Source organism: Podarcis vaucheri, assembly GCF_965113315.1.
Source record: "Podarcis vaucheri genome assembly, chromosome: 2".
NCBI lineage: Eukaryota > Metazoa > Chordata > Lepidosauria > Squamata > Lacertidae > Podarcis > Podarcis vaucheri.
This window is the reverse complement of record NC_138760.1, coordinates 55,837,298-55,861,782: the sequence shown is the minus strand read 5'-3', so window position 1 is coordinate 55,861,782 and position 24,485 is coordinate 55,837,298. Positions and strand designations below refer to the sequence as shown.

Genomic DNA, 24,485 nt, shown 5'->3' with positions numbered 1-24,485 from the left:
TAGCAAAACAGCAATAGAATTTGATGAATTGTGGAAGCTGGGCACTTTAGTTTTAAAGAAACAGGGACAGACATTATTAAGACTTGGCTTGAAGGCACAAGAGCTAAAGTGACCAGCTGTAAAAACTAGTCAGTGACAGGATAGAAGGAAATACTGGATAGTTCTTACCAGTGAGGAGCAAGGAGCAGCACTCAAAGTGGAGAGTAACACCCCCCCCCAGCTTTGTGAGCAATGTTCCATTTAAAAAACCCCTACTAAGATAATGTGTGCCTCCTTCTTGCTTCTAATTCAATTCTGAAACACATTTTAAATGGGCTCAGCAGATAAGAGATGTTGTGGAAGTTGCAACGATGTTTAAAAATAATCCTTGAATACTGGGGAGTATCAATCACAAACTGAGGGTGGTACACTTCACATTTTGCCTGCTTCTTGTCTGAATGACAAAGCCATTAAAAAGAACTTTACTTTCTTCATAGCTATGGCTGAGAACATTCTTTGATGTTCCTGCTTTGGCAGCAGTCAAAAGAGAACTGAGCAGGAAGACATTCATCTGCCTCTTGAGCAACGTTTGAAACTCCCATTGTTCTAAGTGCGTTTTGTGACGGGAAATTTCATTAAGGCGAGCAGTTTCTGAGCTCTGGGTGCAGTACTGAGCCTAAGATTTCAGATTAAAACTGCCACTGCTGAAAGAAAAGGAGGACCTTTTTCTGCCTCCCCACTTCCAGCCACTCTCTTTAGACTGGAGAAGGGACCCTCATAAGAATATTAGGGCGGGCGGGCGGGCAGGGGAAGTATGGCTTTGGGATTTTTTTGCAGTCTTCAGATGAGGACTAGACCAAGTGAAAAATGAACATAAGATACTAGCTGCGATTCACTGATTTTCAGCTTAGTATTCTTGTTATAAAGAAAGTGCGCCAAGACACTCCATTGTGGTGCCCACAACCTAGGTTTAAGGTGCCATTAGCTCCTAGCTTTCATATCTCTGTTTCTAACACAGCTCTCGATACAGACATCTACTTTGGGGGCTTCTCCTTAAAGGGGAGCAGCTTGAATGCCTTCTTGTGCCATTTTAGCTCCAGACATTTCTAAGTTGTTACTCCAACACAAGCGTAAATCTTGTGTGTGGCTATACAAGACCACAAAAAACCTGCCTAATTTTATGTATTCAAATGAACATTAACTACTCTCAGGAGAATTTAAGAACAAACTTCAACATATTACAGGAAATCTAGGGCAGTATTCAACATAACAGTTATGCTAGCACAATGGTTTTAAGCTACACAACTTAACTGGCCTCTCCTCTGCCCCAAATATGTGTCAACAGACACTGATGCATTGCTCATAGAAAAAAGCTCTTTGCCTATCTTCTCTTATGCATGGCATGGAAAAAGTAGTTAGATAAAAAGCCTTTTCTTCCTCTTTCATAACAGTAGACCTCAACAAGAACCCTCCGACAGCCTATGAATCAATTTGGCTAACTTGACCCAACAGCCCCCACCGCCATGCAAACAAAACTCACTGCAGTCAATTGAAGGCAACCAACCAAGCCATGGCCCCCCCCCCCCACTTCTCTCAACACCAATGAAAACTAATAAATGAATAGAAAGAGAACCTACCTACGGTGACGATGACACGTTGCACATATACTATGTAAAAGAATGAAAGTTTACTACCCCCTTCTCTCCCTCTACCTCTCTTCTCCCCCAACCTTATACTGTATACAGCATTAAAGTCTCACATCAAATATAACTGATCCGTAGAAAGGACTTTATGATCTGAAAACAGAGATGATGTATGTACTTTTGTCACCCCAGAAAATCTTTCATAAAAACAATAAAAAATAACAGTAGAACTCATGGACATCCAATGAAGCTGAATGTTGGAAGCATGCCTTCAGTCCTGATATCCAGTGAAATGTGGGCATGTATATGGGGACATGTTTCATATAGCAGAGGCTAAGTACATATAGGAACTGAGTAGAAAGAGCAAGCAGCCTTGTCTTGTGGATTTTTGAGAGTGGGTACACTAGCACTTGCAGACACCATGCTGGCAATCCCTGAGTTAAGAGCTAGCTCCTGGAAACAGCAAATCTGTTGAAGGTATACAATTTAACACTCATATATTGCTGTTTGTGAGCAACAACAGTACAGAATGAAAGCTGCCCAATTCAATTAGTAGCAGTTGAAGCTGGATTTCTATAATGTTGGAGAGAGATAGGGGAGGGAAAGAGATCTGCAGTATGCTAAATAGACCTTGACCGTATTTTTCATTCTAGCTGTCATGCTCACAAACATGATTATATTGAATTCTAACCACCATCCTCATTAAGGTTTGTTTGTGCAAATGTGGCACTCAGAAGGAAGACCCTAGAGCACATTTTTAAAAGGACAAAACCAACGAGTAAGCAAGCAGAAATTCAAGAAAGCACTAGCAACATCCCTCATTAAGCTAGCTTCAAACAAACCTATATGAATATCACTGACTGTTTCAGTAAACTGGGCATTCATACCATTTGTTTTATTCTCATAGTAACTTTCTTTAAAATTGTGACAGCTAAAGGAAACAGCAAGTACTAAATAGGAGCATTAACTAATCTCAAAGTATTGCAAAGATGCATCATCTTTCTGTCTGGAGCCCACATTACTCGTTTTAAGCCGGCTAATGAGCTGCCAACCAGGAACAGGTTCCTGCCTGATTCACACAGCTACTGTTATCCTGGACTATGCTGCCAAAATTCTTCACCCATCTCAACTCACTGATTAATTCCTCCTGAAATTCTTACACTGGTTTCCTGTTCACCCTCTTCATTTCAGCTTCAAAGCCCTACCGTGCCTTCACCCTCACTTTTCTCCCCTTCTCTGCCCAATGTATCCTTGACCAAGACAGTCAGGCTTTCTGTAACATCTAATGACTTCATCCTGTCGCCCTTCCTGCCTCTTATGCTGTGAACTGCCTCCCAAATCACCTGCGTGGTCCCACTGCAGTTCCTTCAATTCCCTTCTCAAAAGCTCTTTCCCGTGAAGTTATTGGCACAATCCCCCGGAAACCATAACCTATTGTATTTAAATCTAAGTATAAGAAAGTGAAACTGATTGTTATTTCCTTCTTCAACCCTGCCTCCATTTCTCTCTCCTGTGTTGAACCAGCTGAATGTAAGCCCTCTAGGCAGGACCTGTCCTCCTGTACTCCATAAACCATTATTCATACCAATGGGAAAACAACAAATACTACTCTTGGGGCTAATTTTCAATCTGTGCCAATGTAATTTTTGAAACTGCAGTTTTAAACTTGGTCACCAGAGCATTCCTTCATAGATCAGGATAATGATTCAGTGGGCCACTACAAAAAATTGTTCACTATTTTCGCTGAAAAAGTAAATCTGGTTTTGGGGCCAGAGTAGCTACTTCAAGGGAGGCACAATGAACCTGCACCTATGAGAAGTCAATAGAGGTAATAATTGAACATATGTTGTACAGTTGTGTGCACATGCTCTTTTTCTTTTGCTCATTCACATTTTCTCTACTCTGCCGCCAAATCTCCTTTGCCCTGTATGAATTCTTGTAAGAAGTGTACTATACAAGCTCAATGCTTGTAACACTGAGTTAGATGGACAAATGGTTTGGCTCACTATAAGGCAGCTTCCTATGTTCCTACATCTGCTCTGGGCCACATCTTGCCTAGTGAAGAGAACTTGAAAGTTTGCCACAATTACAAGAAATAAAACCTTAATATTAAATAACTTGTATGCATGCACCTATAAAGCAGTGACTTTGGGCATTTAGTATGCTGAACACCAAGCACACAAGCAGAAAAGTTTGTTTTGTATTTCAAGCTTGTGAACATTTGTTGAAAAATGCTATTCAATTTGTAATATAGCTGAATAGCATGAGCTGAAAAATGTGTGTTCTGAACCAGGTAATAACAAACTTTGATGACACTGCCAAAAAGAATTACTTTTGGTGCCGTGTCATCTTGTATCCAGGGCACCATAAAATTCTTTATAAGCTGTATTGGTCCACAGGAAAAATTATCCACTGTTCATCCTCATAAAGGAGTTAAAAGCGAGGAAGGAACTGAAGGAAAGATTCTTCTTTAAGCAGGAGTAATAACTACTTGTTAAAATGAAACACTGCTTGAATAAGCCTAGTCTGGCCATTGATCGGACCCAGCAGGTCTCTTGTGTTTATGCAAGATGTAAAGTGGCATATATATCCAGTTGAGGCCAAGCTGAACTTACTTTGAAAGTGGTTTTGCTGGGACAGAGATGCTGTAGCTGACCCAGTATTCCTTGCTTCACTGGATGGTGACACTGGCCAGAGCATGCATAACAAATATATTTTATGTGATCCTAGCTGTGGGTCCCTTAAGACAAGCACTGGAGACCCTCTAGCCCATGAGCCAGCTCCAGCTCACCCAGGCCCCTCCCTGAAGTCCCACCCCTCAGCAAATGCAACAAGAGCCCAACTAAGTGACTCCTTCTTTGTCACTGCTCAGCTCCTTCCTGAACAACTGAGCACTATCTTGTTTAAAAGCTCCCCCTCCCACTGTTCAGAAAACAGCTGTGCATCAACAAAGAGAGGAGGTGCTCCAGGGGTTCTCTAAAGGATTCATCTTTTTGCATGGAGAAAAGTGTGTGCAGAGAGAAGCTGCTAGGAGCTGCTACCCAGCAAGAGCAGCTTGCAGCATTTCCTCTCTGTGCACTGAGAAACAGGAGTCGCTTTCTCTGGGCACAGGACTGGAGGGTGGAGAAATAGACAGAGCATCTGTGTTAAGGGTCTGTGTGTGTGTGTGTGTGTGTTTGTGTGTTTGTGTGTGTGTAAATTAAGGATGTGTGACTGAACTGTCATGCCCAGGCTAATTTGGGGTTGGCCCCACCCATGTCTGGAATGCAGCCCCAACAGCTTTCCACTGGGTAACGTAGCCATCAGTCTAAAAAAGATTTCCCACCCCTGCTTTAGATACTTCCCACCAGCTCTTAATTCCTTTTACCTCAAACCGAGTCCCCGAGCAGTTCATTCCTTGTAGGATGACAAGCTGCTAGAATACACACATATAAATCTTAACTTAAACTATAATGGTGACTTTATTAAGATATAAGGGTGTGCAGAAATGCTATGTATATGCCCATTCATGGTTTGTGCTTTGAAAATGATTTGTGTGATGTCAGAACTGTTGATGTCAGAGTGTAACTGTCACAAGTCTCAGGTCTCGTGCTCCTATTCTGTTGCAGGCATATTTCAAGGTACAGTCAAACCTCGGTTGTAATCCATTCCGGAAGCCCGTTTGGCTTCCGAAAAATGACTGAAAACCAGAGTAATTACTTCTGGGTTTTCAGTGTTTGGGAGTGGAAACGTTCCAAATTGGAGGTGTTTGGGAACCAAGGTTTGACTGTAGCTGCTGGGTAACAGGTTCTGAAAGCTGGAGGGAGACACAAGCACTTCTAATTTTTACAGACAAGGCCAGGATAAGGTAAATCCATCTTGATTAGGTCTGGGAAACAACAGATTCTGATTTTCTGGTGGTTCTGGTCCATAATGAATGGGCTTGTTAACTGTTAGTTGGAAGTTATCTTTCAGTAGGGAAAAATCAGCTGAGGTATGAGGCAAAGAACAGAGAAAGCAGAAGTGAAAGAGAACAGTTGAGACCTGACTAAGCAACTATTCATCCTCAGTGTGTTAACAGTACTTGCTGGTGAAGATCAGAAAAAGGGTTATGCTAAGAGGCTGCCTAGAAAAAGATTATAAAAGCGGGCTTTTAAGAAAGTGGAGTATAGATATTCATATTACCGATGGTTTCAAATAATTACAAGACATGGGAAAGGAAGGAGATGATACAGCAAGAATGTGAACCAAACCCTGCTCTTTAAACACACATGCCCATTTCTCCTTACAGCATAAAGGTTGGTAACAATCCAACAGTTACAAGCAAAAAAGGAACAATTGCTTAAATGACTGCTTTTAGAGGGTTACCAGGAACTTCTACTGTCCCCAGAAAGGATTTCTAGAGATGTGTCATGCCAGTCTTTCCCAGGTCTTTCTCTTGCTTCAAAGAAAAGAGGTACTGTCTCTCAAACTGAGTACAGTAGTACCTTGGTTTTTGAACAGTCTAGTTCTGGAATGTTTGGCTCCCGAATGCTGCAAACCCATAAGTAACTATTTTTGGAAGCCAAACTTCCGATGGGACTTCCGCAGCTTCTGATTGGTTGCAGGAGCTTCCCGCAGCCAATCCAAAGCCGCGCTTTGGTTTCCAAACGTTTTGGAAGTCGAATGGACTTTTGGAACGGATTCCGTTCGACTTCCAAGGTACGACTGTATGACAATGGAGTAGTAGAACACAAATTTGTTATTTTATACTAATCACTTTGTGCATTTGTGGAGCTGTGGTGTATATTGTACTCACAATTTTAACCCTGGGTGATGATGTCAGAGAGGAAACATACACAACTCTAAAGATGAAACTCACAATCTGTTCCTCATGGTTCTATCAGAAGGTGGGGGATGTGTAAACTTGAAGGTTACTGAGGCTCCTTTGTCATAATGCTAAACCTTTCTAAATAATTAACATCAAAAAGCAGTCATATTCATTTGCATGTGGACCTGGTCATTTGGAAAGCATGACTTCAGGAAAGTTGTCTAAGTGAAATTATTTTCTACTCACTGCTGCTAAAGTCCATCCATTATGGGCATACTTACCATGAGGTAATGTTATGTTTGCACCGTCAATGATTGCCTGTGCAAGTTCATGATCATTGTTCTCAAACGCATGTGCTGCAGCCTTCAAGGCATCCCAGATTTCCTTGCGGCCTTCAAAAGCAGGTGCGGTGTCCCAAAATTCGTCTCTTTTGCTGCGCAGTTGTCCATCTGTCATCGGATAATCACTTTTCCATTTTGGTTTTTCCTTTTTCAAGGGCTGATTACGACCTAGTGCAACTGGGGGTGGGGGAGAAGAGAAGAAATGAGGCAATGTGTTGAAACAACTTGCTCCTTTTCTCTGCTTGAGAGCTGTTCAAACTGAGTGACAACTTTTGGTTATCTCCTCCCCAGCTCAAATGCCTTTTCAACAGTACTCCATTCTGATCTTCCACAGTGTTTTTGGGTTTCTTCACTTTTTGTGACATCTGTTACAGTCTGATTAATCATTTGTAACAAAAAAAAGTTTCAGAATGCCATTGCCCCAAGAGCCAACTATTAAGAGCATCTCGTCACAAAAGGCAAAAATACATTTCACTCTTCCATTTCTGAGTTACCAGATATGATCAAAATACGCTGAATTGTTCATCATTAAATGCAATATTTTTATATAAGGAGTGGATTTCCACTGGAGCCTGTCTCCCGTTGCTGTATGCTTTCGGCCTTTTAAACTGGTGACCTCTGAAACATATATGAATGTGAAGGGTAGATGCACATTCCTAAACATGTAGTGCTTCACACCAGGAATACATACAAACATTTCCTTACTGTGTTCTCATCACCAAACACATTCCCTTCACATTTTACATTTTTGCTGCATAGAACACTCATGTAGTTACTAAAAGCAGGATAGTGAATAAAATGCAAAAATACTTGTCAATATTATAGTGGCCATTTCATAATTTTGAATGTTTGAGGATAAGATGGCTCTTATTCACCAGACGTGACTGAAAGAGGAGACAAATATTTGCCTAATCTCTTGCTGATCATGTTTGTGCAAACAGAAATATACAAGTTGTCAGTAGTTCTTCAGTGTTGAGCAAGTTACCAGATTTCAATGTTTAGTTGATTATTGAAGCTAGGAAAACTAAGCAACAATTATCTGACTCTTTTTGCAACAAATGCCAAATTCTCCAAAGAATATCTAAAATGAAACTTGCACTCAAGTGAGCTGTAGGAATCTTCGAAGAATACGTCTCACAACAAATACTTTGTGTTTCTAAGTAGCAGGAGCTAGAAACAACAGCATAAATGGGGGGAAATAAAAAAAAATTGGAAACTCTTCCAACACTGGTACTGTATAAACAAGTCACATTGGCTGCATTTAAGCGGCTACTGGAAATCCAACAGGATATATTCTAGAAGACGAATATGTGTCTCCACAGGAGTTGCACAAACGTCAATTATCTCTTTTTGAAAAGAGTAACAGACACCCCTAGCTTACAGCTAGCAGATTATATAGTTTAACTTCATTCATCCAATAAGATAAGTTTTATGTTTACCAGTTAAACATGGTATAGTGCTCAGCAGGCTGTGAATTCATTAAAATATTTAACAGAATAATGGTCTCAAAGCAAAGGAAAATTAAGGCGAACTATCTAAGGTTGAGAATGCTGCCAGAAAATGCAAGTAATGAATCATCTGAAAAGTCAGGTTGGTCCCATTCATATTTTGTGTGCCTTATATGTTTTGGTGTAGTGACTAAAGTGTTGGACGTGGGTCGGAGACCCAGGTTTAAATCCTTGCTCTGTCATAAAACACTTATTGTTTGACATAGGGCCAATTACTGTATCTCAAAATAAGCTACAACCGATTATAATTATAAAAGGGGGTTAGTTGTGAATGCTAGTAGGACTGTAGGGTAATAATAGTCTTTTCTTTAGATACTTGACCATGCAAATCTGCTGCTTCTTTATTTTTTATGCAACTAGAACAAGTTGCCTTTTGTGCTGACCATCTATAAAATCCAGAACAGTAGATGTAACTGTTCACAAAACAACCAGCTTGTTGGAAGGCCTCAAATATACAAGAACTGAATTTAGAGGAAATTTATAGGTTGAGTGCAAATTTGGCAGACTCCAAACTATTATGGACAAGTGTATGAAAGCTTTTCAAACTCCCTCCCTGCATCACATCCCCACCTTTATACACTTTAAAGAACAATTAAATGGAACATTTTGAATCCCACTAGTATGTCATCAGATTCTAAACAGCAACTTCAGTAAGCATTTGGGTTTAGTAACAGCTAGCCTCATCTTTGAGTACAAACACAATGAATGTAAACGTATACCAAATGATTTGTTTTATTTATTTTTTGCTTCCCCCAAACATTAATTATAGAAATGGCTTACAGGCAATTCCAACATTCTTGCTGTTTCTCAACACCTTTTTTCTTCTCCCCAGGTATTTATCCTGCTGAGAAGCTTACCCTGCATGCTGTCAGGATACTAATTTTTGTCATAGGTCCTCTTCTATTTACAGCTTGATTATGCTCTCTTCCTTCATTATAGTGAATGAGAGAATATATTGTGGAATATACATGTGGAATAGACAAATGACTAAGGATAAGATTGCTTAGAGTTCAGATCATCTAACACAACAGCTGAAGCACTTTAAGAATAAAGGGGATTTTGCCTGTTCACTATGAGTCACAACAAATCTCCAATTCTTTTCATATACAATGGTACCTCGGGTTAAGTACTTAATTCGTTCCGGAGGTCTGTTCTTAACCTGAAACTGTACTTAACCTGAAGCACCACTTTAGCTAATGGGGTCTCCCGCTGCCGCCACAGCACAATTTCTGTTGTCATCCAGAAGCAAAGTTCTTAACCCGAGGTACTATTTCTGGGTTAGTGGAGTCTGTAACCTGAAGCGTATGTAACCCGAGGTACCACTGTAGGCTAAAATGGGAATTCTACTGGTGTACACTGAACCCTCTCTGATCTGACAGAAGTGGTATTGGGATTGGTATTGAGAGCACATTTTATAATCTTATAAATAAGAGTAATTGAAGGAAGCCCTGTTTAGGGAAGTTTTTAATGTTTGAAGTTTTATTCTGTTTTTAATGTTCTGTTGAAAGCCGCCCAGAGTGGCAGGGGAAACCCAGCCAGATAGGTGGGGTAGAAATAATAAATTATTATCATTATCATCAGATTACTAGTTTGGAAGATATGAGATGCAACCGTTCTATCCAGGTTTGTTGGGCAAACACACAATGCTGGCAGGAAGCCTGGTGAAAATCCATTGTAAGTCTACCACCATTAAGCCTAAATTGGAGCTGAATTGAGTGCCCAGCAGCCACAACTGAGACCCAAATCTTCTCAGCTAGTAGAATCACATAATGATCTCTCAATCCTTGACTCTTAAGTATTATTCCTTTCTCTAGAAGGGATGATCTACAAGCTACTTCCCAGCTCAGCTAAGATCTACTGGTTTTAGTTAACAGTACATTAACAGTTTGTCCCACTGTGACATTTATTGGTAGGATCACATTAGCCAATTAACTAAATGCCATTAATAGCTCTCTTCAGCTATTTGAGCTCATCACTTAATTAGAAGATTGGCATAAGCTTGAAGCGGAAATGTTAGCTGACAAACTCACTAGCAATGATTAAGTTTATAGCTGCTCCTATCAGCGAAGCACTATCACTGTTTTGCCTTATTTCAAAAGCTACTACTTCCACAGGATTTTATTTCATGTTCAGTTAAACTGCCAACAGAATACTTCACATAACTTTCAACTCACTCCATTTTTAAAAATTCTAGTGATGTACAACACAGTGTTTCAATTTTGGTTAGAATCATGTCACTGTAATTTCTTAAAACACCTCTGTCACTGGAAGATCAGTACAGGAACTCTGCATGCCTGCAACCATGCTGGCCACCTGCAGTTGCAAAAAGACTGCATACTGAATGTATAATGAGAGGATAACATTCTCTGGGCTCCTCAAATGTCAGGCTGCTTCTCTCACACTCAACTACAAACAGCTGGAGGTTCAATTCTCAAATCATTCCCATCCCACCCCCATTCACCTTGGCATGGTAATTTAAAAGGCAAAATTTGGCATTCTTAGGTCAACGGGCTGTAGTAAAAGACTTGCTGTAGCACAGAATTATCACTAAAACAAAGGCAGCTGAAGACCTACCATAAAGGAGAAGTATCCACTCCTGCAGGGCAAAATTTCACGAACATCAGTCACTTGGGCAGATCCACACCATACATTTAAAGTGCATTCAACACACAGTTAAAGTACATCAATTCCCAGTACCTGGGAGAATGCCACTCAATGAAGATCTTAAGGCCCAGGCTAGTATATATGGGAGGAGAATACGGTTCAGGTATCCTGTTCCAAAGCCATTTAGGGCTTTAAAAGATAACTATTAGCACTCTGTATTGGGGCCAGAACCAAACTGAAAGCTGTGACCATCAAACTGTGCATATTTCCTTTACATTCTCTCATTTTTTACTTTACTGAACTTTACTGAAAACCTTTAAAACAATTTCCAAGGATAAAGTGTCTTCTAGGACAAATACATATCTGCATCCACATGGAAAAACAAACTTGGAAAATACCTTAATGCTCGAGATCAGTGGTTCCCAATTGGTGGTCCGTGAACTCCAGGGGGTCTGCGTGACCCACTCAGGGGGTCCGTGGCACCATTCACATAACAAAAACTACACTAGAACTCTTGTAGACAGCTTTATTCCAATTATTATTACAATGGACAGAAAAGTCTGAAAAGTGGGTTGCAGAAACTGAAAAAAATAGCTAAGGGCAAAAATAATGATCACAGGTAACATTTTGTGAGACAGGACACTTCTTTTGCATTAAAAATGTTTTCCTCCTAAACATGTCATGGGATTTTGCATACAATTGACTACCCAGATTATGTGAGATATGGTATTTTGATATGAAATATATCCTTTAAAGACCATATTCTGCACTGCTATGATAAAAAAAATTCTGTAACATGTTTTGATAATCCATCTGCCATATGAACCAGTGGAAAACACCCAACACTTCAATAGGTAGGTACAACAATTTTTTTGTAGCTGAACCTAAAATATATATTAAAAAATCACTGTACAATTGAACAGTCATGAACAAGAGGAAAAGTGTTATTATTAGGTACAGAATGAACATCAGTTTAGACAGTCAAGCCAAGATTTATCTTCCCAGACTTGGCAGATATGATAACCTCACTGGCAGGCTAGCAGAAGGGGATAAATTTCAAAGAGGGTATGCTTAGGTTTTCAGCATACACAATTTACTCTCTGAGCCTTGTTTTTCTGAAGGGATTGCAGAGTTCAATAAGGTTTAAACAATAAAAAGCAGTAGTTATTATAATTAGTGCCAGAAACTTTAATTAATCCATCTCAGAAGGCCATACCACTTTACACCCACATTTGTGCATCATTACTGTCTCGTAATGTGATGACAAGAACTACTGGTACATTAAGGAAATAAGAGAAATCAGGATAAAACTTTCTTAGCAGGGAAATTTGGGGCATGGTTTAATTACTTGCTGTTGCTCAAGTCAGGTTAATTTGACTGCTTTGAAAGAGGAGCAAGAAAAAAATAGTTCTTTTCATTAATTAAATGCTTTCAAAGAACAATCAAATAAAATTTGTTTGGTCAAATTTTAATGGCTGGTTGTAGTTTGGGGTTTTTGTATTTGATCTTTATAAATGGCTGCTTTTAAGAACAGGAAGGTCAATTTTAATTTCTATATTTTACATATGATCTGAATGTTATATTTTTATTAAACTAGAACAAAGTGCTAAATGCTGATGCCCATCAAGGAATATGACAGAGGTCATTCATTATGTCACCATTAAATCTTCAGCACCTCTCAAGATCTGAGATACAGAAACGATTGTACCAAGCACACAGTACCCCCTTTAATGGAGGATAAGTACAGGAACAGCCTGTACTTGATTCTGAACATTAATCAATTTTTTACATAAACAGCAGAAAAAATAACTTGCATAAATACATGAATATCATTTACCATGTTGCCTAGTCATTTTGCTGAAAGATACAGCTTTGAAATTTGAGTCCTAGGCCTCTTCAGCACTGAAGGAGACTGCTATTACTACTTCTTAAAAATCATATTTTGCTCTATTGAGCAGTTTACAACATTGGTGGTTTATATAATGAAAGGGGAGTAAAATCAAGTTTTTTGAAAATGCACTTCAGAAGGACCGTGGAATGCTCTTATGTGTGCCTTCAAGAGCTCTAGTGTTACTTTTTAAAGCCTCACCACATGATTTCTGCCCCTTCAGAGAGTAGTACAAAAGAACTGCATGCAAGTTGGATAATATATTTTCCCTATTAAAAAAGGTAGGGCCCAAATAACTGGGAAATATTGGATTATTCTGTGGCAGGGAAATACAGATTATTCTGTCACCACAGAAGCTATCATTGGAGAATGCACTGACAGTATGATGAGGTGTTTTTTGCTTTTGTTTTTTTTAAAAAAAAGTCCACAGAATTTAGTGGCATCTATTTAATCCTCTAAGCAGCCTAATAAAAAAACACAATTATTCTAGGACTCTAGTCAAAAGATTAGGGGAAAAAATCCAACAATATCATGTGTAAGCTCAGATTTGACTGCTGCCAATATTAAGCATTAATTACTCTTCCCAGTCAAAGCAGTACTTAGCAATCGGTTAGTGATGAAATCATTTGAATGGGGAGAATGGACATACTCCTTTAATCAAAGTAGTAAATGTTTTAAAGTTAGTAAAATATTCACAAACCAGAATTTTGAATGCCTCATCTTTTCTGCAAATAGAACTACAGCTGATAAGGTATCTCACAGAAAATGTAAACAAATGTAAATTAAATTTACAAAACTTTCTTTAGGAAAGTAACTTTATCAATTTCAGTAGACTGGGATGATATTTAAAAATATCTAACAATATCACAAACACTTCAATTTTCAGTGGAGATGGGAAACAACCTCAGCTCCTTTTACAAGGCAGTCAGTTTGATTAAGGAGAACTTTACATAGCCAAATTTCAAGACCCCATCACTGACACAAATAAATGCCAATAGGTTACTCAAAAGTTGCTGGCAGTGGCAATTAAATATAACAACAACACATACTTGCATCAATGTTACTCTGTTAAACCCTTGATGGAAAAAGAATACATAGGAAGACGGCCAAAGAAATTCATGGTATGTAAGAGACATCTGGAATGGCAGAAGTTGATCCAAACAATTCAAGCTTCCAACTGAATTTGCATTGCAAGAAAAAAAAATCTCTGTAGTTGCATAGTTTGTAAAAGCTAGTCAAAAGCTTTATCAGGCATAAAACGATACCCTATCATTGTGCATTCACTGCAGTAAACTAAAGCAGGGAACTGATAAATCCCTGAACTAAATCTGACCGAGGGGTACCATTCTGGCTCCCAAGTTGTCAACCCCTGACTTCCAGGCTCAGCAGTACTGAGGGGGAGCATATGCTTATTTGCACACTCATCTCCCTGCTTCTCACACTACTTCCTAGTCACGGCTGGCCCTGACATGAGACAGGCACTTCAGGTGGCAAATTCTGAGGGTGTGTATGGAGTGGGCAGATATGCGTGACCTGTCCTGCAATGCCTAAGATAGCATCCTTCACTGCACCTGAAGACAATCAGCTATCTCATAGCCGAGATTCAACTGCTGGTCTGGGCAGCTTTGGTACATGGGATGGGGAGAGGAGTCACCTTGTTATTTTTACCTTAAGCAATGAAGTGTCTTGGGCCAGCCCTATTTCAACTAAGGGGGAGGGAGGTTGAAGAAGGGGAGTAATGGCTTAACATGCATGCCACTTCTCTGACAACACCCTTCCTTCTCGGTCAGAGTGGCTCGCCAGCAAGACTACTTGCTAACTTTTAAAATAACATCTGTGGTGTGAATGTCTACACAAATATTTGCCACATGTTCTGAACTTCTCTGCACATACAGTGCTGCTGTTACTGCAGTTGTAGTGAATTTTCGTTCCGTTATTACCGCGTACATCAAGTTCAGGAGAGTCACTGTGCAGTAAAAGAGCATCTGTGCAGCCTTCCTTCCTTGAACTATGTCTTCGGAAATAACTGGTGCAAATTTGTGCTTCATTCTCAGTTATCCCTATCCTGAAGGCTCTACTTCCATATTTTGTTGCTAAGTAACAAGCATATTATTAAGGAGAAACTTTAGCCCTATTCAGCATGATAATGCAAGTGCTAAATATGCCCTGTAAGCTGGTTACATGCATACTGGCCCCCACCCACACTGTCCCCTACATGCCACAGGCATAGTTAGAAGCCTCTGAGCAATACTGCAAGGTTCCTAGTATTGTAGAAACTTTGAACTGCATTCCGCTGAATATGGTTAGAAGCCCACTTCATATTTTTGTGCTGAACACATGACAGTCAGAAGTGGTGTTGGGGTAGCTAGTAACCACAACATGGTGGGATTGGTGAATACACACTTAGCTCCCTACACAAATTTAGCCCTCATGTGATCAAGCAGAACGGAGTTACAATAGTAGAAACAATACTGCCATGGAGTTTGTCACTTAAAATAGCAAACTAGGATACTTACGAATTGATCAACTTGTGGAAAATGAGGTGTTTTAGCTTTGGTCCAGTATATCTGAAGGAGCGTCTCCACCCCCATCGTTCTACCCGGACACTGAGGTCCAGCACCGAGGGCCTTCTGGCGGTTCCCTCACTGCGAGAAGCCAGGCAGAGGGCCTTCTCGGTAGTGGCGCCCTCCCTGTGGAATGCCCTCCCACCAGATGTTAAAGAGAACAACAACTGCCAGACTTTTAGAAGACATCTGAAGGCAGCCCTGTTTAGGGAAGCTTTTAATGTTTGATGTATTATAGTATTTTAATATTTTTTTGGAAGCCGCCCAGAGTGGCTGGGGAGGCCCAGCCAGATGGGTGGGGTATAAATAATAAATTATTATTATTATTATTATTATTATTATTATTATTATTATTATTAGTTAAATGTTTAACTGCTGATTTAATTAATTTCACTTTTTAAAAAAAGTTTGCATTTACTGACCATTTGAATGTGTATCTTACATTCTTTGTAAATCACTTGGAGGTTCTAATTACAGTTAAGCAGTATATGAATTTTATGAAATAAAAATAAAACAGTAAAAGGTTATGACTCCCTTTCTTTGTTATGGGAGTTCAACAGCAATCATTCTGAATTAGGCTGAAATTCTAAATATTCTACTGAAATGTGCTTTGCTTTAGTCTATGACCATGGACATAATCACAGTATGTCTTGCTGAGATGCATCGTAGGTACAGATCTAGGCATCCCATAAACAGCCTCAGAATACTTTGTTTACAGAAAATCAGAATGCACATATTTTCATAACATTGAACCTCTTCTCACATCCACATATAGTCCAAACATATTTTATTCACCCAAAGCCTTACCTTCGACTTCAGTAAAATTAGGCCTTCCCTCCCATTTGTGCCTCATTAGAAGAGATCATGTTTCTTATGCCACTGCTCCAGGAAAGGAGCCAAGCATCCTCACACAAATCTTGATGTATGCAGTAGGGAATGTATAATTCCCTTTTACATACTGGGGTTTGAAAATTTAAAATTACTGAATACTGTTAAAATATTTGGAACTTAATCCTTTATTTCACTTGATCAATATACCAGACCAAAGGATTTCAGGCTTCTTATTGTTCTTCTTAAAAAAATAGATACTATCATACTAACTCTTAAGACAGTAAAACATTTCCACTTCTCATGGATGCCCTTCCAACAGCTCTGAGCAGGAACTGCTTTAGCCTGTAGTTATTGGGAGGAAGGAAAGCTGACCTCAAGAGTATTAAAGTGGATCTTGCAGCTCCCCAAGCTCTGACCAATTCCATGCAGAGATAATATAATCACTGTCTTGCTTCAGAGCAGGAGGTTGGACTGGATTGATAACATCTCTTCCAACCCCAAATCGTATGATTTCTAAAATATTCATTAATACAGAGAGACAATTAAGTTAACTAACTGTTAATCAATCTTTGTTAATCAATCATATAAGCTCATGTTAAAAAAAGATATAAACCCACTATCTATTACCGTATTTTTTGCCCTATAGGACGCACCGGCCCATAGGACGCACCTAGATTTGGGGGTGGAATAAAGGAGGGCTTCCCCCTCCCCCAGAGCGATGCTGAAGCTGCACGCAGCTTCGGCAACGCTCTGGTAGCTTGCGGGGCTGGGGGAGGGGGAAGCCCGCCGCCAGCCTCCAAACCAGGTCGGGAGACAGCGGGATGGCGCGCTGCGCCTCCCCGCTGACCCCGAGCTTGCGGGGCTCGCAGAGGGGAGAAGGGGGCTTCTCCCCGCCGCCAGCCTCCAAACCAGGTCGGGGGACAGCGGGGTGGCGGCGTTCTGCCTTCCTGCTGTCCCCCGAGCTTGTGGGGCTGGCGGTGGGGCTCTCCAGGCTTCAGCGAAAGCCTGCATTCGCCCCATAGGACGCACACACATTTCCCCTTCATTTTTGGAGGGGAAAAAGTGCGTCCTATAGGGCGAAAAATACAGTAATTAAAACACTTCAGCTATAACTTCATGTGTTCAAAGAGAAGAGTGCATCAAAATTAGATACACAGCTGGAGTTACATGAAGTTCAACTTTAGTGTTTCCACACACTGTCACATTTTGGTATACCTTTCCTACTCCTTCAACAATGCATTAGTGATTCTACTGCTAGGGCGGCTGTCTGCGTTCACTCTGTAGCTTGAAGGTGCTTTGCTGTCAGAGGGAGACAGACTTGCTTCCAGATACAGTCACACCTCTAGCTGTGTTAGGTTCAGGTTGCGGATTTTCGGGTTGCGAACGTGGCAAACCCGGAAGTGTATACTTCTGGGTTTCGCCGCATGTGCACTCTGCACGCTTCGCGCATGCACAAGAGCACTCTATTGCATCGCGCAGAAGCAGCGCTCTACTTATGGACTTTTCGGGGTGCGAATGGCACCCCGGAACGGATCACGTCCATAAGCAGAGGTATCACTGTACTATACCTGAGTTGACTGCATTACACATAAAATACATTTGATGGTGCTGCAAAGTTTCCCTACTTCTATTGGGCTTTTTACAGTCTAGAAAATTTTCCATTTAGAGCACACTGGGGGCAACTGACCAACATAGTACAGGTTTAATGTCTGGAATGTACTGAACAATGAAGTAGAAGAATTACAGTCAATTTTAAATTCAGGTAGGTAGCCGTGTTGAAGACAGGAGTGCCTGGCGTGCTCTGGTCCATGGGGTCACGAAGAGTCGGACACGACTAAACAACGACAACAACAAGGTAGCCGTGCTGGTCTGACGTAGTTGAAATAAATTAAAAAATAAGAAAATTGTCCAGTAGCACCTTAGAGACTAACTAAGTTTGTTCTGGGTATACAGAAATAAAGCCAAGGTGCAGAAATCATGTGTGAAAAACTAAGTACACCCTTACTGCTTCCATAGGTATCAAGAGGCTAAGTAGCAGACAGGGGCTGTTAAACAAATGCCCTTGGTTAAGCGATCATCAGCAAGTGTGCCCACCTCTATAAAAGCCTAAGTTTTTTGCAGATTGCTGGTCTGGAGCATTCAGGTGTGCTTTAACACAATGCCAAGGGGGAAAGATGACACAATGCTCTTAGAGAAGCAAGTGCTGCTGCTCATGAAACTAGGAAAGGTTTTAAGGCTATCTCCAACCATTTTTAAGTCCATAATTCTACAGTGAGAAAGATTATTCAAAAGTGGGAAGCATTCAAGACAGTTGGCAATCTTCTCAGGAGTGTACGTCCCCAGCAAATTCACTCCAAAGCCAGACCAAGCAATGTTCACAGAAACTGCAAAAAACCCAAGAGTTCCATCTCAGGACCGACAGGCCTCAGTTAGCTTGTTAAATGTTAACATTCATGACAGTATAACTAGCAAAAGACTGAGCAAGTATGGTTTGGAATGTTTGCCAGGAGAAAGCCTTGTCTCTCTAAAAAGAACATGGCAGCACGGCTTTGGTTTGCAAAGTTGCATCTGAACAAACCACAAGACTTCTAGAACAATGTCCTTTGGACAGATGAGACCAAAGTGGAGATGTTTGGCCATAATTCCCAGTGCCACAGCATATAAGCACAAGCACCTCATACCAACTGTCAAGCACGGTGGTGGAAGGGTGATAACTTGGGCTTGTTTTGCAGCCACAGGACCTGGGAACCTGGCAGTCACTGAGTCGACCATGAACTCCTCTGTATACCAAAGTATTCTACAGTCAAATGTGTGGCCATCTGCCCAACAGCTGAAGCTTGGCTGAAATTGGGTCATGTAACGGGACAAGGATCCCAAGCATGCCAGTAAATCTACAACAGAATGGCTGAAAAAGAACAGAACCAAGGTGTCGCAATGGCCTAGTCAAAATCCAGACCTCAACCCAGCTGAAATGCTGTGTATAAGAGAGTTAAGAGAGCTGTGTATAAACAAATGTCAGCAAACCTCAATGCACTGAAGCCCATCTAAGTGTTAATAAAGGTAGATCCAAGAGGTAATGAAAAGAGTACTAGGGCATATTAAGATACAGTGGTATCTCGTGATATGGATGGGATCTGTTCCAGAGGCCCGCCCGTAACGTGAAATGCCCGCAACTCATAGCGCTGCGTAGGCGCGATTTGGCACTTTTGTGCATGCGCGAAGTGCGATTTAGCACTTCTGTGCATGTGCGAGCGGCAAAACCCAGAAGTAACCCGTTTTGGTACTTCCAGGTTGCTGTGGGACGTAATGCGAAAAGACGCAACATGAAGCAGACACAACACGAGGTATGACTGTACTGTGGCACAGTTCCATGTTACCTACATAAGATGCCAATGTTTTAATCTCTGGCAAGACTACCTCTCAATGAAAGGAAGTCCATTTTTAAAAAAAAACACCTGTCATCTTATGTTTTCCTCGTGTATATTTGATAAACTACTTTCCATTCTACCTTTTAAGCTACAGGAAATCCATAATGTAGAAAGAAATCCAATAATTTGAGAACAAGGTAGACTAGAAAATATCAATGAGAATCATCTCATTGCCTAGATAGGCCATTTCTTGGTTCACGTTAAGAAGCCACTTTTAAATTTCTCCCAGGGCAGCTCATAGAAATCAGTGGGGGGGGGGGAGCAACATGATTGTAATTGGACAACAAAATGTCTATGCTAAACAAATGGTAACCACACAAGGGAGGAATAAGAATGGGTCTTATTTTGTGTAAACAAATGGATGTTGTGTCTTTTAAGGTTTTTTTAGTAATAAAACAATAATCCTGGCAATGCAAATGCAAATCATATTGCAGATTATGTTTCGAGTGCAGAAATTATAATATGTTCAAAATGGTACATTCTTTACATGGTTTCCTGCATTTTTCTTCTTGCTATATCACCAAATGAAGACATTACTTTGTCACAGTTTCAAAATGTGTTTCAAAAAATTTCGTCTGCTCATCTCCAAATAATTTTCTTGTGTTGTTGCATTCATTTTTGTTTAACAGGCAATTTGTAATCTCTGCGAAATCTCTTATTGTGCATCCAACTACACCCCTAAAAGACCATGTTCAGGTTAATGCAATTAACAAGAATACTAGTCAGGGGTTTTTTCTGGTCCTATTACAGCAAATCACAGATGTTTCGAAGTATGTTGAATTAACTCTAAGAGACCTCACAACACCATTTCAGCAAAAATGACTGAGTTGTAAAGTTTAACTGTCACAGTGAGGAAGGTGTTTTGCTATTTTAATATTTTTAATGTGTAATTCTGCAGGACATACCTCAGTATTCAGGCGGTTACTTGCACACTAGATAGTTGCCTATAAATGCCATGTCGTAACTGTGACCATATGGAGAGCTGTCTGCCTACAGAATCCAGCAAGGTAAAATTTAGCACATCTCAAAAACCAGTCAGAAATGTCAGGTTGCAGATATAATGTATGTTCCGTATGGCTGGGATGTTATTGACAGCTAGCAGCTCATGTTGCAAATTTAGGTGGTTACCACAAAGCACTACTGAATCCAGTAGCAGAAGTAAAGAAATAAAGGCACACATGATCCCAAAAGGAATAACTAATAATGTTGCCACCTTCAGAATTTCCTGTATTGCAGGAGACTGAATAGCTATCCTACTAAATTATTTAGAATACTGAGGGATCCCTGTTCTTTAGGTATATATTCTGCCTTACCTGTAAAAATTTAGAAACAAAAAATTATAAGCAAAGCCAAGGAAGATGACAGAAACATAAAATGCAAGATGCAGCTTTCAAATTCATAGCCCATGTTCATTGTTGCAAGAAAGATATACTCAAGCCTGTATAGATCACCAACCTTTATCAGAAGAAATGAGAAAAATGCATTCAAACTGAAACTCTAAAAGAGTCAAATACAATTGTGGGTGGGGAGGGGAGATTAAAATCCAGAGGTGTTCAGTTGTGCAAACATACTCACTGTAGTTATTGACATTTTAAAGCAGATAACTAGACATTCTCAGCAGATTGGTGGTTCTGCCCAGCAGCAGGATAACTGATTTCAAGAAAATGGGGCAAAGAAGACTGTGGTGGGAATCTATACAGGAAAAGTAAGTTCCAAAGGCAGTGCAATTCATTCCATTCTAGCTATCTCAGGGTACATGCTAGAAAATTGGAGAGACCACCACATTTCTTGATGACTCCACCAAGTTCATGACAATACAGTGAAATAATAAATCACTGTGCTTTTTGCATAACACTACCATGGAAGTACAAGTTGCTTAACTCAGAATAGACCCATTAAATTAATGTGCATGGTCTACTCTGAGTAAACCTAGGTTGAGTAAACCACCCAAAACTGTTTAACGTTCAAAGTTAAAACATGCATTTTTTAATGTTGGCATCTTTAAAGTTTTGGAATTTACAACAAACGGCAGTAATCATAGGAAGAGACAACGTATAATTATTTTACTGTTCCACCCCCTAAAATAAAATAAAAGGCTTGTTCACAATTCATAATTAACTGCAGAGAATCCTCAATTTCTCTATGGTGGTCACATGCTACATTTATGGTAATTTATGGTTGAAATTAATTTACGGAACAAGTCTGTGGTTATAACAGAGTGAACTAAAACCATTAGCTCCTGTAAATTATGAATAATGTGAATGTTAGCTACCACTCAAAAAGTACCAAGAAGTATGTAAGCATCAGTTAAAATTTAACATTTAAAACTTATTCTAACATTCTTGCTTGCTTCATGTGATGGATTACTGAAAAACTTTCCATTTAAAAAGTGGGGTAAATATGAAGGCTGCTGGTACCTAAAGCTGAACTTTATAGAATGACAAACCTTTCTAATCTTACAAATTGTGCATCTGCAACCTTACTAATCTAACCAAGTGGAGTCATAATCTAGACTTTGGAAAAATGTTGGTCTCGACTGTTCATAGTTTTGTACTGTACCAGTAAGATACGCAAAATTAGCATCAAGTTGGAAACTCATGACCTCCACACTACATTCAAAACACCGAGCTCTAAGAAAGAAGATGAAATCTTAACTGTCAATAACTTATGTCTATTAAATCAAAATATTTTCACCTCACTCCTTAGAAAACATTTCCAAACTATCCATCCATTGTTTCAAAGGACTTACTTCTGCTTATTCAACACCACAGTACTTCTTCACTGCAAATACACACAGAGTTCTTGAAATGTTTTACTTTTCTGTAAGAGGTCCACAACTACCTATTTTGCTAGAACAGTTACACCGATCTTGGGTCAGCAACACTTTCAGTTTATTTCTAGGAAACAACAGTGATTCCGTAACAGTCTTGGGCTACAAAAAAATGCACAACCCCACCAACACAATACGGTTTCATTTTGTATATTTTTGTATTTGCTTTTGTTTGAATAGTACCGTATTTCCCCATGTATAACACGACCCCATGCATAAGACGACCCCTATTTTGGGGAGCCCTCAACAGTTGCTGGGCTGCTTTTGTAAGTTTGCTGAGCTGTTGAGCAGCTTTTCGAGCATCCCCCACTCTGGCTGACACAACTGGTGCCGTAATACACCGCATACTGGCACTCACCAAATACTCTTCCTAAGGCGGGAAGAGTGGGTAAGCAGCCTCCTCTCCAACATTTCCCTGCTACCACCACAGCACCAGCCCTCGCTTACTTAGCATATTAACCCGTGTATAAGACGACCTTCAATTTATCACAAAAAAATCAGAAAAAGGTTGTCTTATACATGGAAAAATAGGGTACTTTATTGAGTTTCAGAACAAACAAACTAATGTATACCAACCAATGGGACTAAGGCCCGTTGAACACAGTGTGTTCTACTTCTGAGTAAGCATGCATAGGATTGCTCTGTCAATGCTACAGTAATTTCTCTGATATACTACCCCCCTGCAAATGAATGATCTTCAGGATGGCTTATGGTTGTAATAATACCCCACCCCCAAACCTCACAACTGAGTAGCCCTTAGTCCCCTAGTCAATGTATATGGCCAGAATATACCTTCCTTCAGTTCTGTGGTCTCACAGCAACTTGCCGCTGAAGTACTGTAGGGTCTTCTTTTTGGCAGGGAGGTTGGAATAAAGGTCCCTGAAGCAGCTCCTTTTCTGGCCAAGGTATGGGGCCACTTTAATCTCCCCTTTGCCATGTTGTTCCTGGGAAGGACCTCCTAATGATCCCTGGCTGATGGCAGATAGCTTCCCAGTTCCGAGGCAAGAATATTGCTATTAGACATATGGAAGGCCGACTGACACTAAGCCAGACCATTGGTCTACACTGGTTTTCCCAGGGTTTCAAAAAAGGAAATACTTCAAGCCCTACCTGGATATGCTCTCCTACTGAGCTACAGTCTTTCATAGATATCATAAACACACATACACATCCTCTAACAGTCCACTTCAAGAACAGAACAGTTTTAAGCAATGACACTGCTTTTATAATCACTTTAAAACTTTAGATCACAATGACAGCATTATATCTGCATAACAGTGAATGGAAACCCCCACCAGAGCTTTAAAGCCCATTTGCTTCTCTTGTTCTAAAAAGAAAATGAAGACAGAATCTACGGGAGTTGCTGGAAACCTCGCTGAGGTGGAGTCCGCCAACTACAGAGAAATAGTACTTTTTAACCAGTTAAGTTTCCTTGCAATAGTATAAATGCATGGCCTACATTTACCGAAATAATGAATAATAGTTCATGAAAGGAGCAGTTTGAGAGAATGAGCAGAAACCATGTTATCGGACAATTAGCACCCAGTAGTTAAAATAACACTGCCATGTAATGTTAAACTGTGGAAAGTTTCTATTACAATAAATAATGCACAACTGCTGTTCTGATACATACATGTAGAAGGCCATTCAAAAGATGGGCAATGCTAATTGTAAATGGAAATGGAAATAGGAGCAATGAAGTTATTTAGACACTATCCAGTTGCAACATATTTTGTTAAGGATTTCTAGTGCAACTGAGCTGCATCCAGTCAGGCAATGGGGCAGTGATCACCAACTCTTCTCTGCTTAGATTACCACACTGCTCATTCATGCATACATCGTATTAAACCCCTTGCTACACAACCGCACCATCACTAAGGGCACAGTCCACTCCCACAGCCTTAGAATGCAACTTTAGAGGCCTTGGGAATATGATTGTCGGACTTCCATTACTCCATGTATAATCTTGCTCATTACAATTCCCGAAGCTAAATTCAAGTTGAGAGAGTTTGCCTGCACAGTTCCAAATTGCTTTGGCTCTATTTATACATGAGTACATCTTAATAAAATCTCAAAAGAA

General features: G+C 40.1%; 1 protein-coding gene across 2 annotated transcripts in view; it reads right to left on the bottom strand.

Moving 5' to 3' along the window:
- The window catches only part of UBTD2 (ubiquitin domain containing 2), a 39,913-nt gene that overhangs the window by 9,604 nt on the left and 5,824 nt on the right, over positions 1–24,485 (bottom strand). Inside the window, exons 1-2 of one of the 2 annotated variants that reach the window (XM_082213082.1) lie at positions 23,198–23,357; positions 6,693–6,929 (exon numbers count right to left, since the gene is read on the bottom strand). In XM_082213082.1, coding sequence (XP_082069208.1) covers positions 6,693–6,929; positions 23,198–23,342 — 382 coding nt within the window. In that variant the 5' untranslated portion in view covers positions 23,343–23,357. Of the gene's footprint in view, positions 1–6,692; positions 6,930–23,197; positions 23,358–24,485 lie in introns of those variants that run through there. The other variant, XM_082213083.1, reaches the window with a different exon arrangement.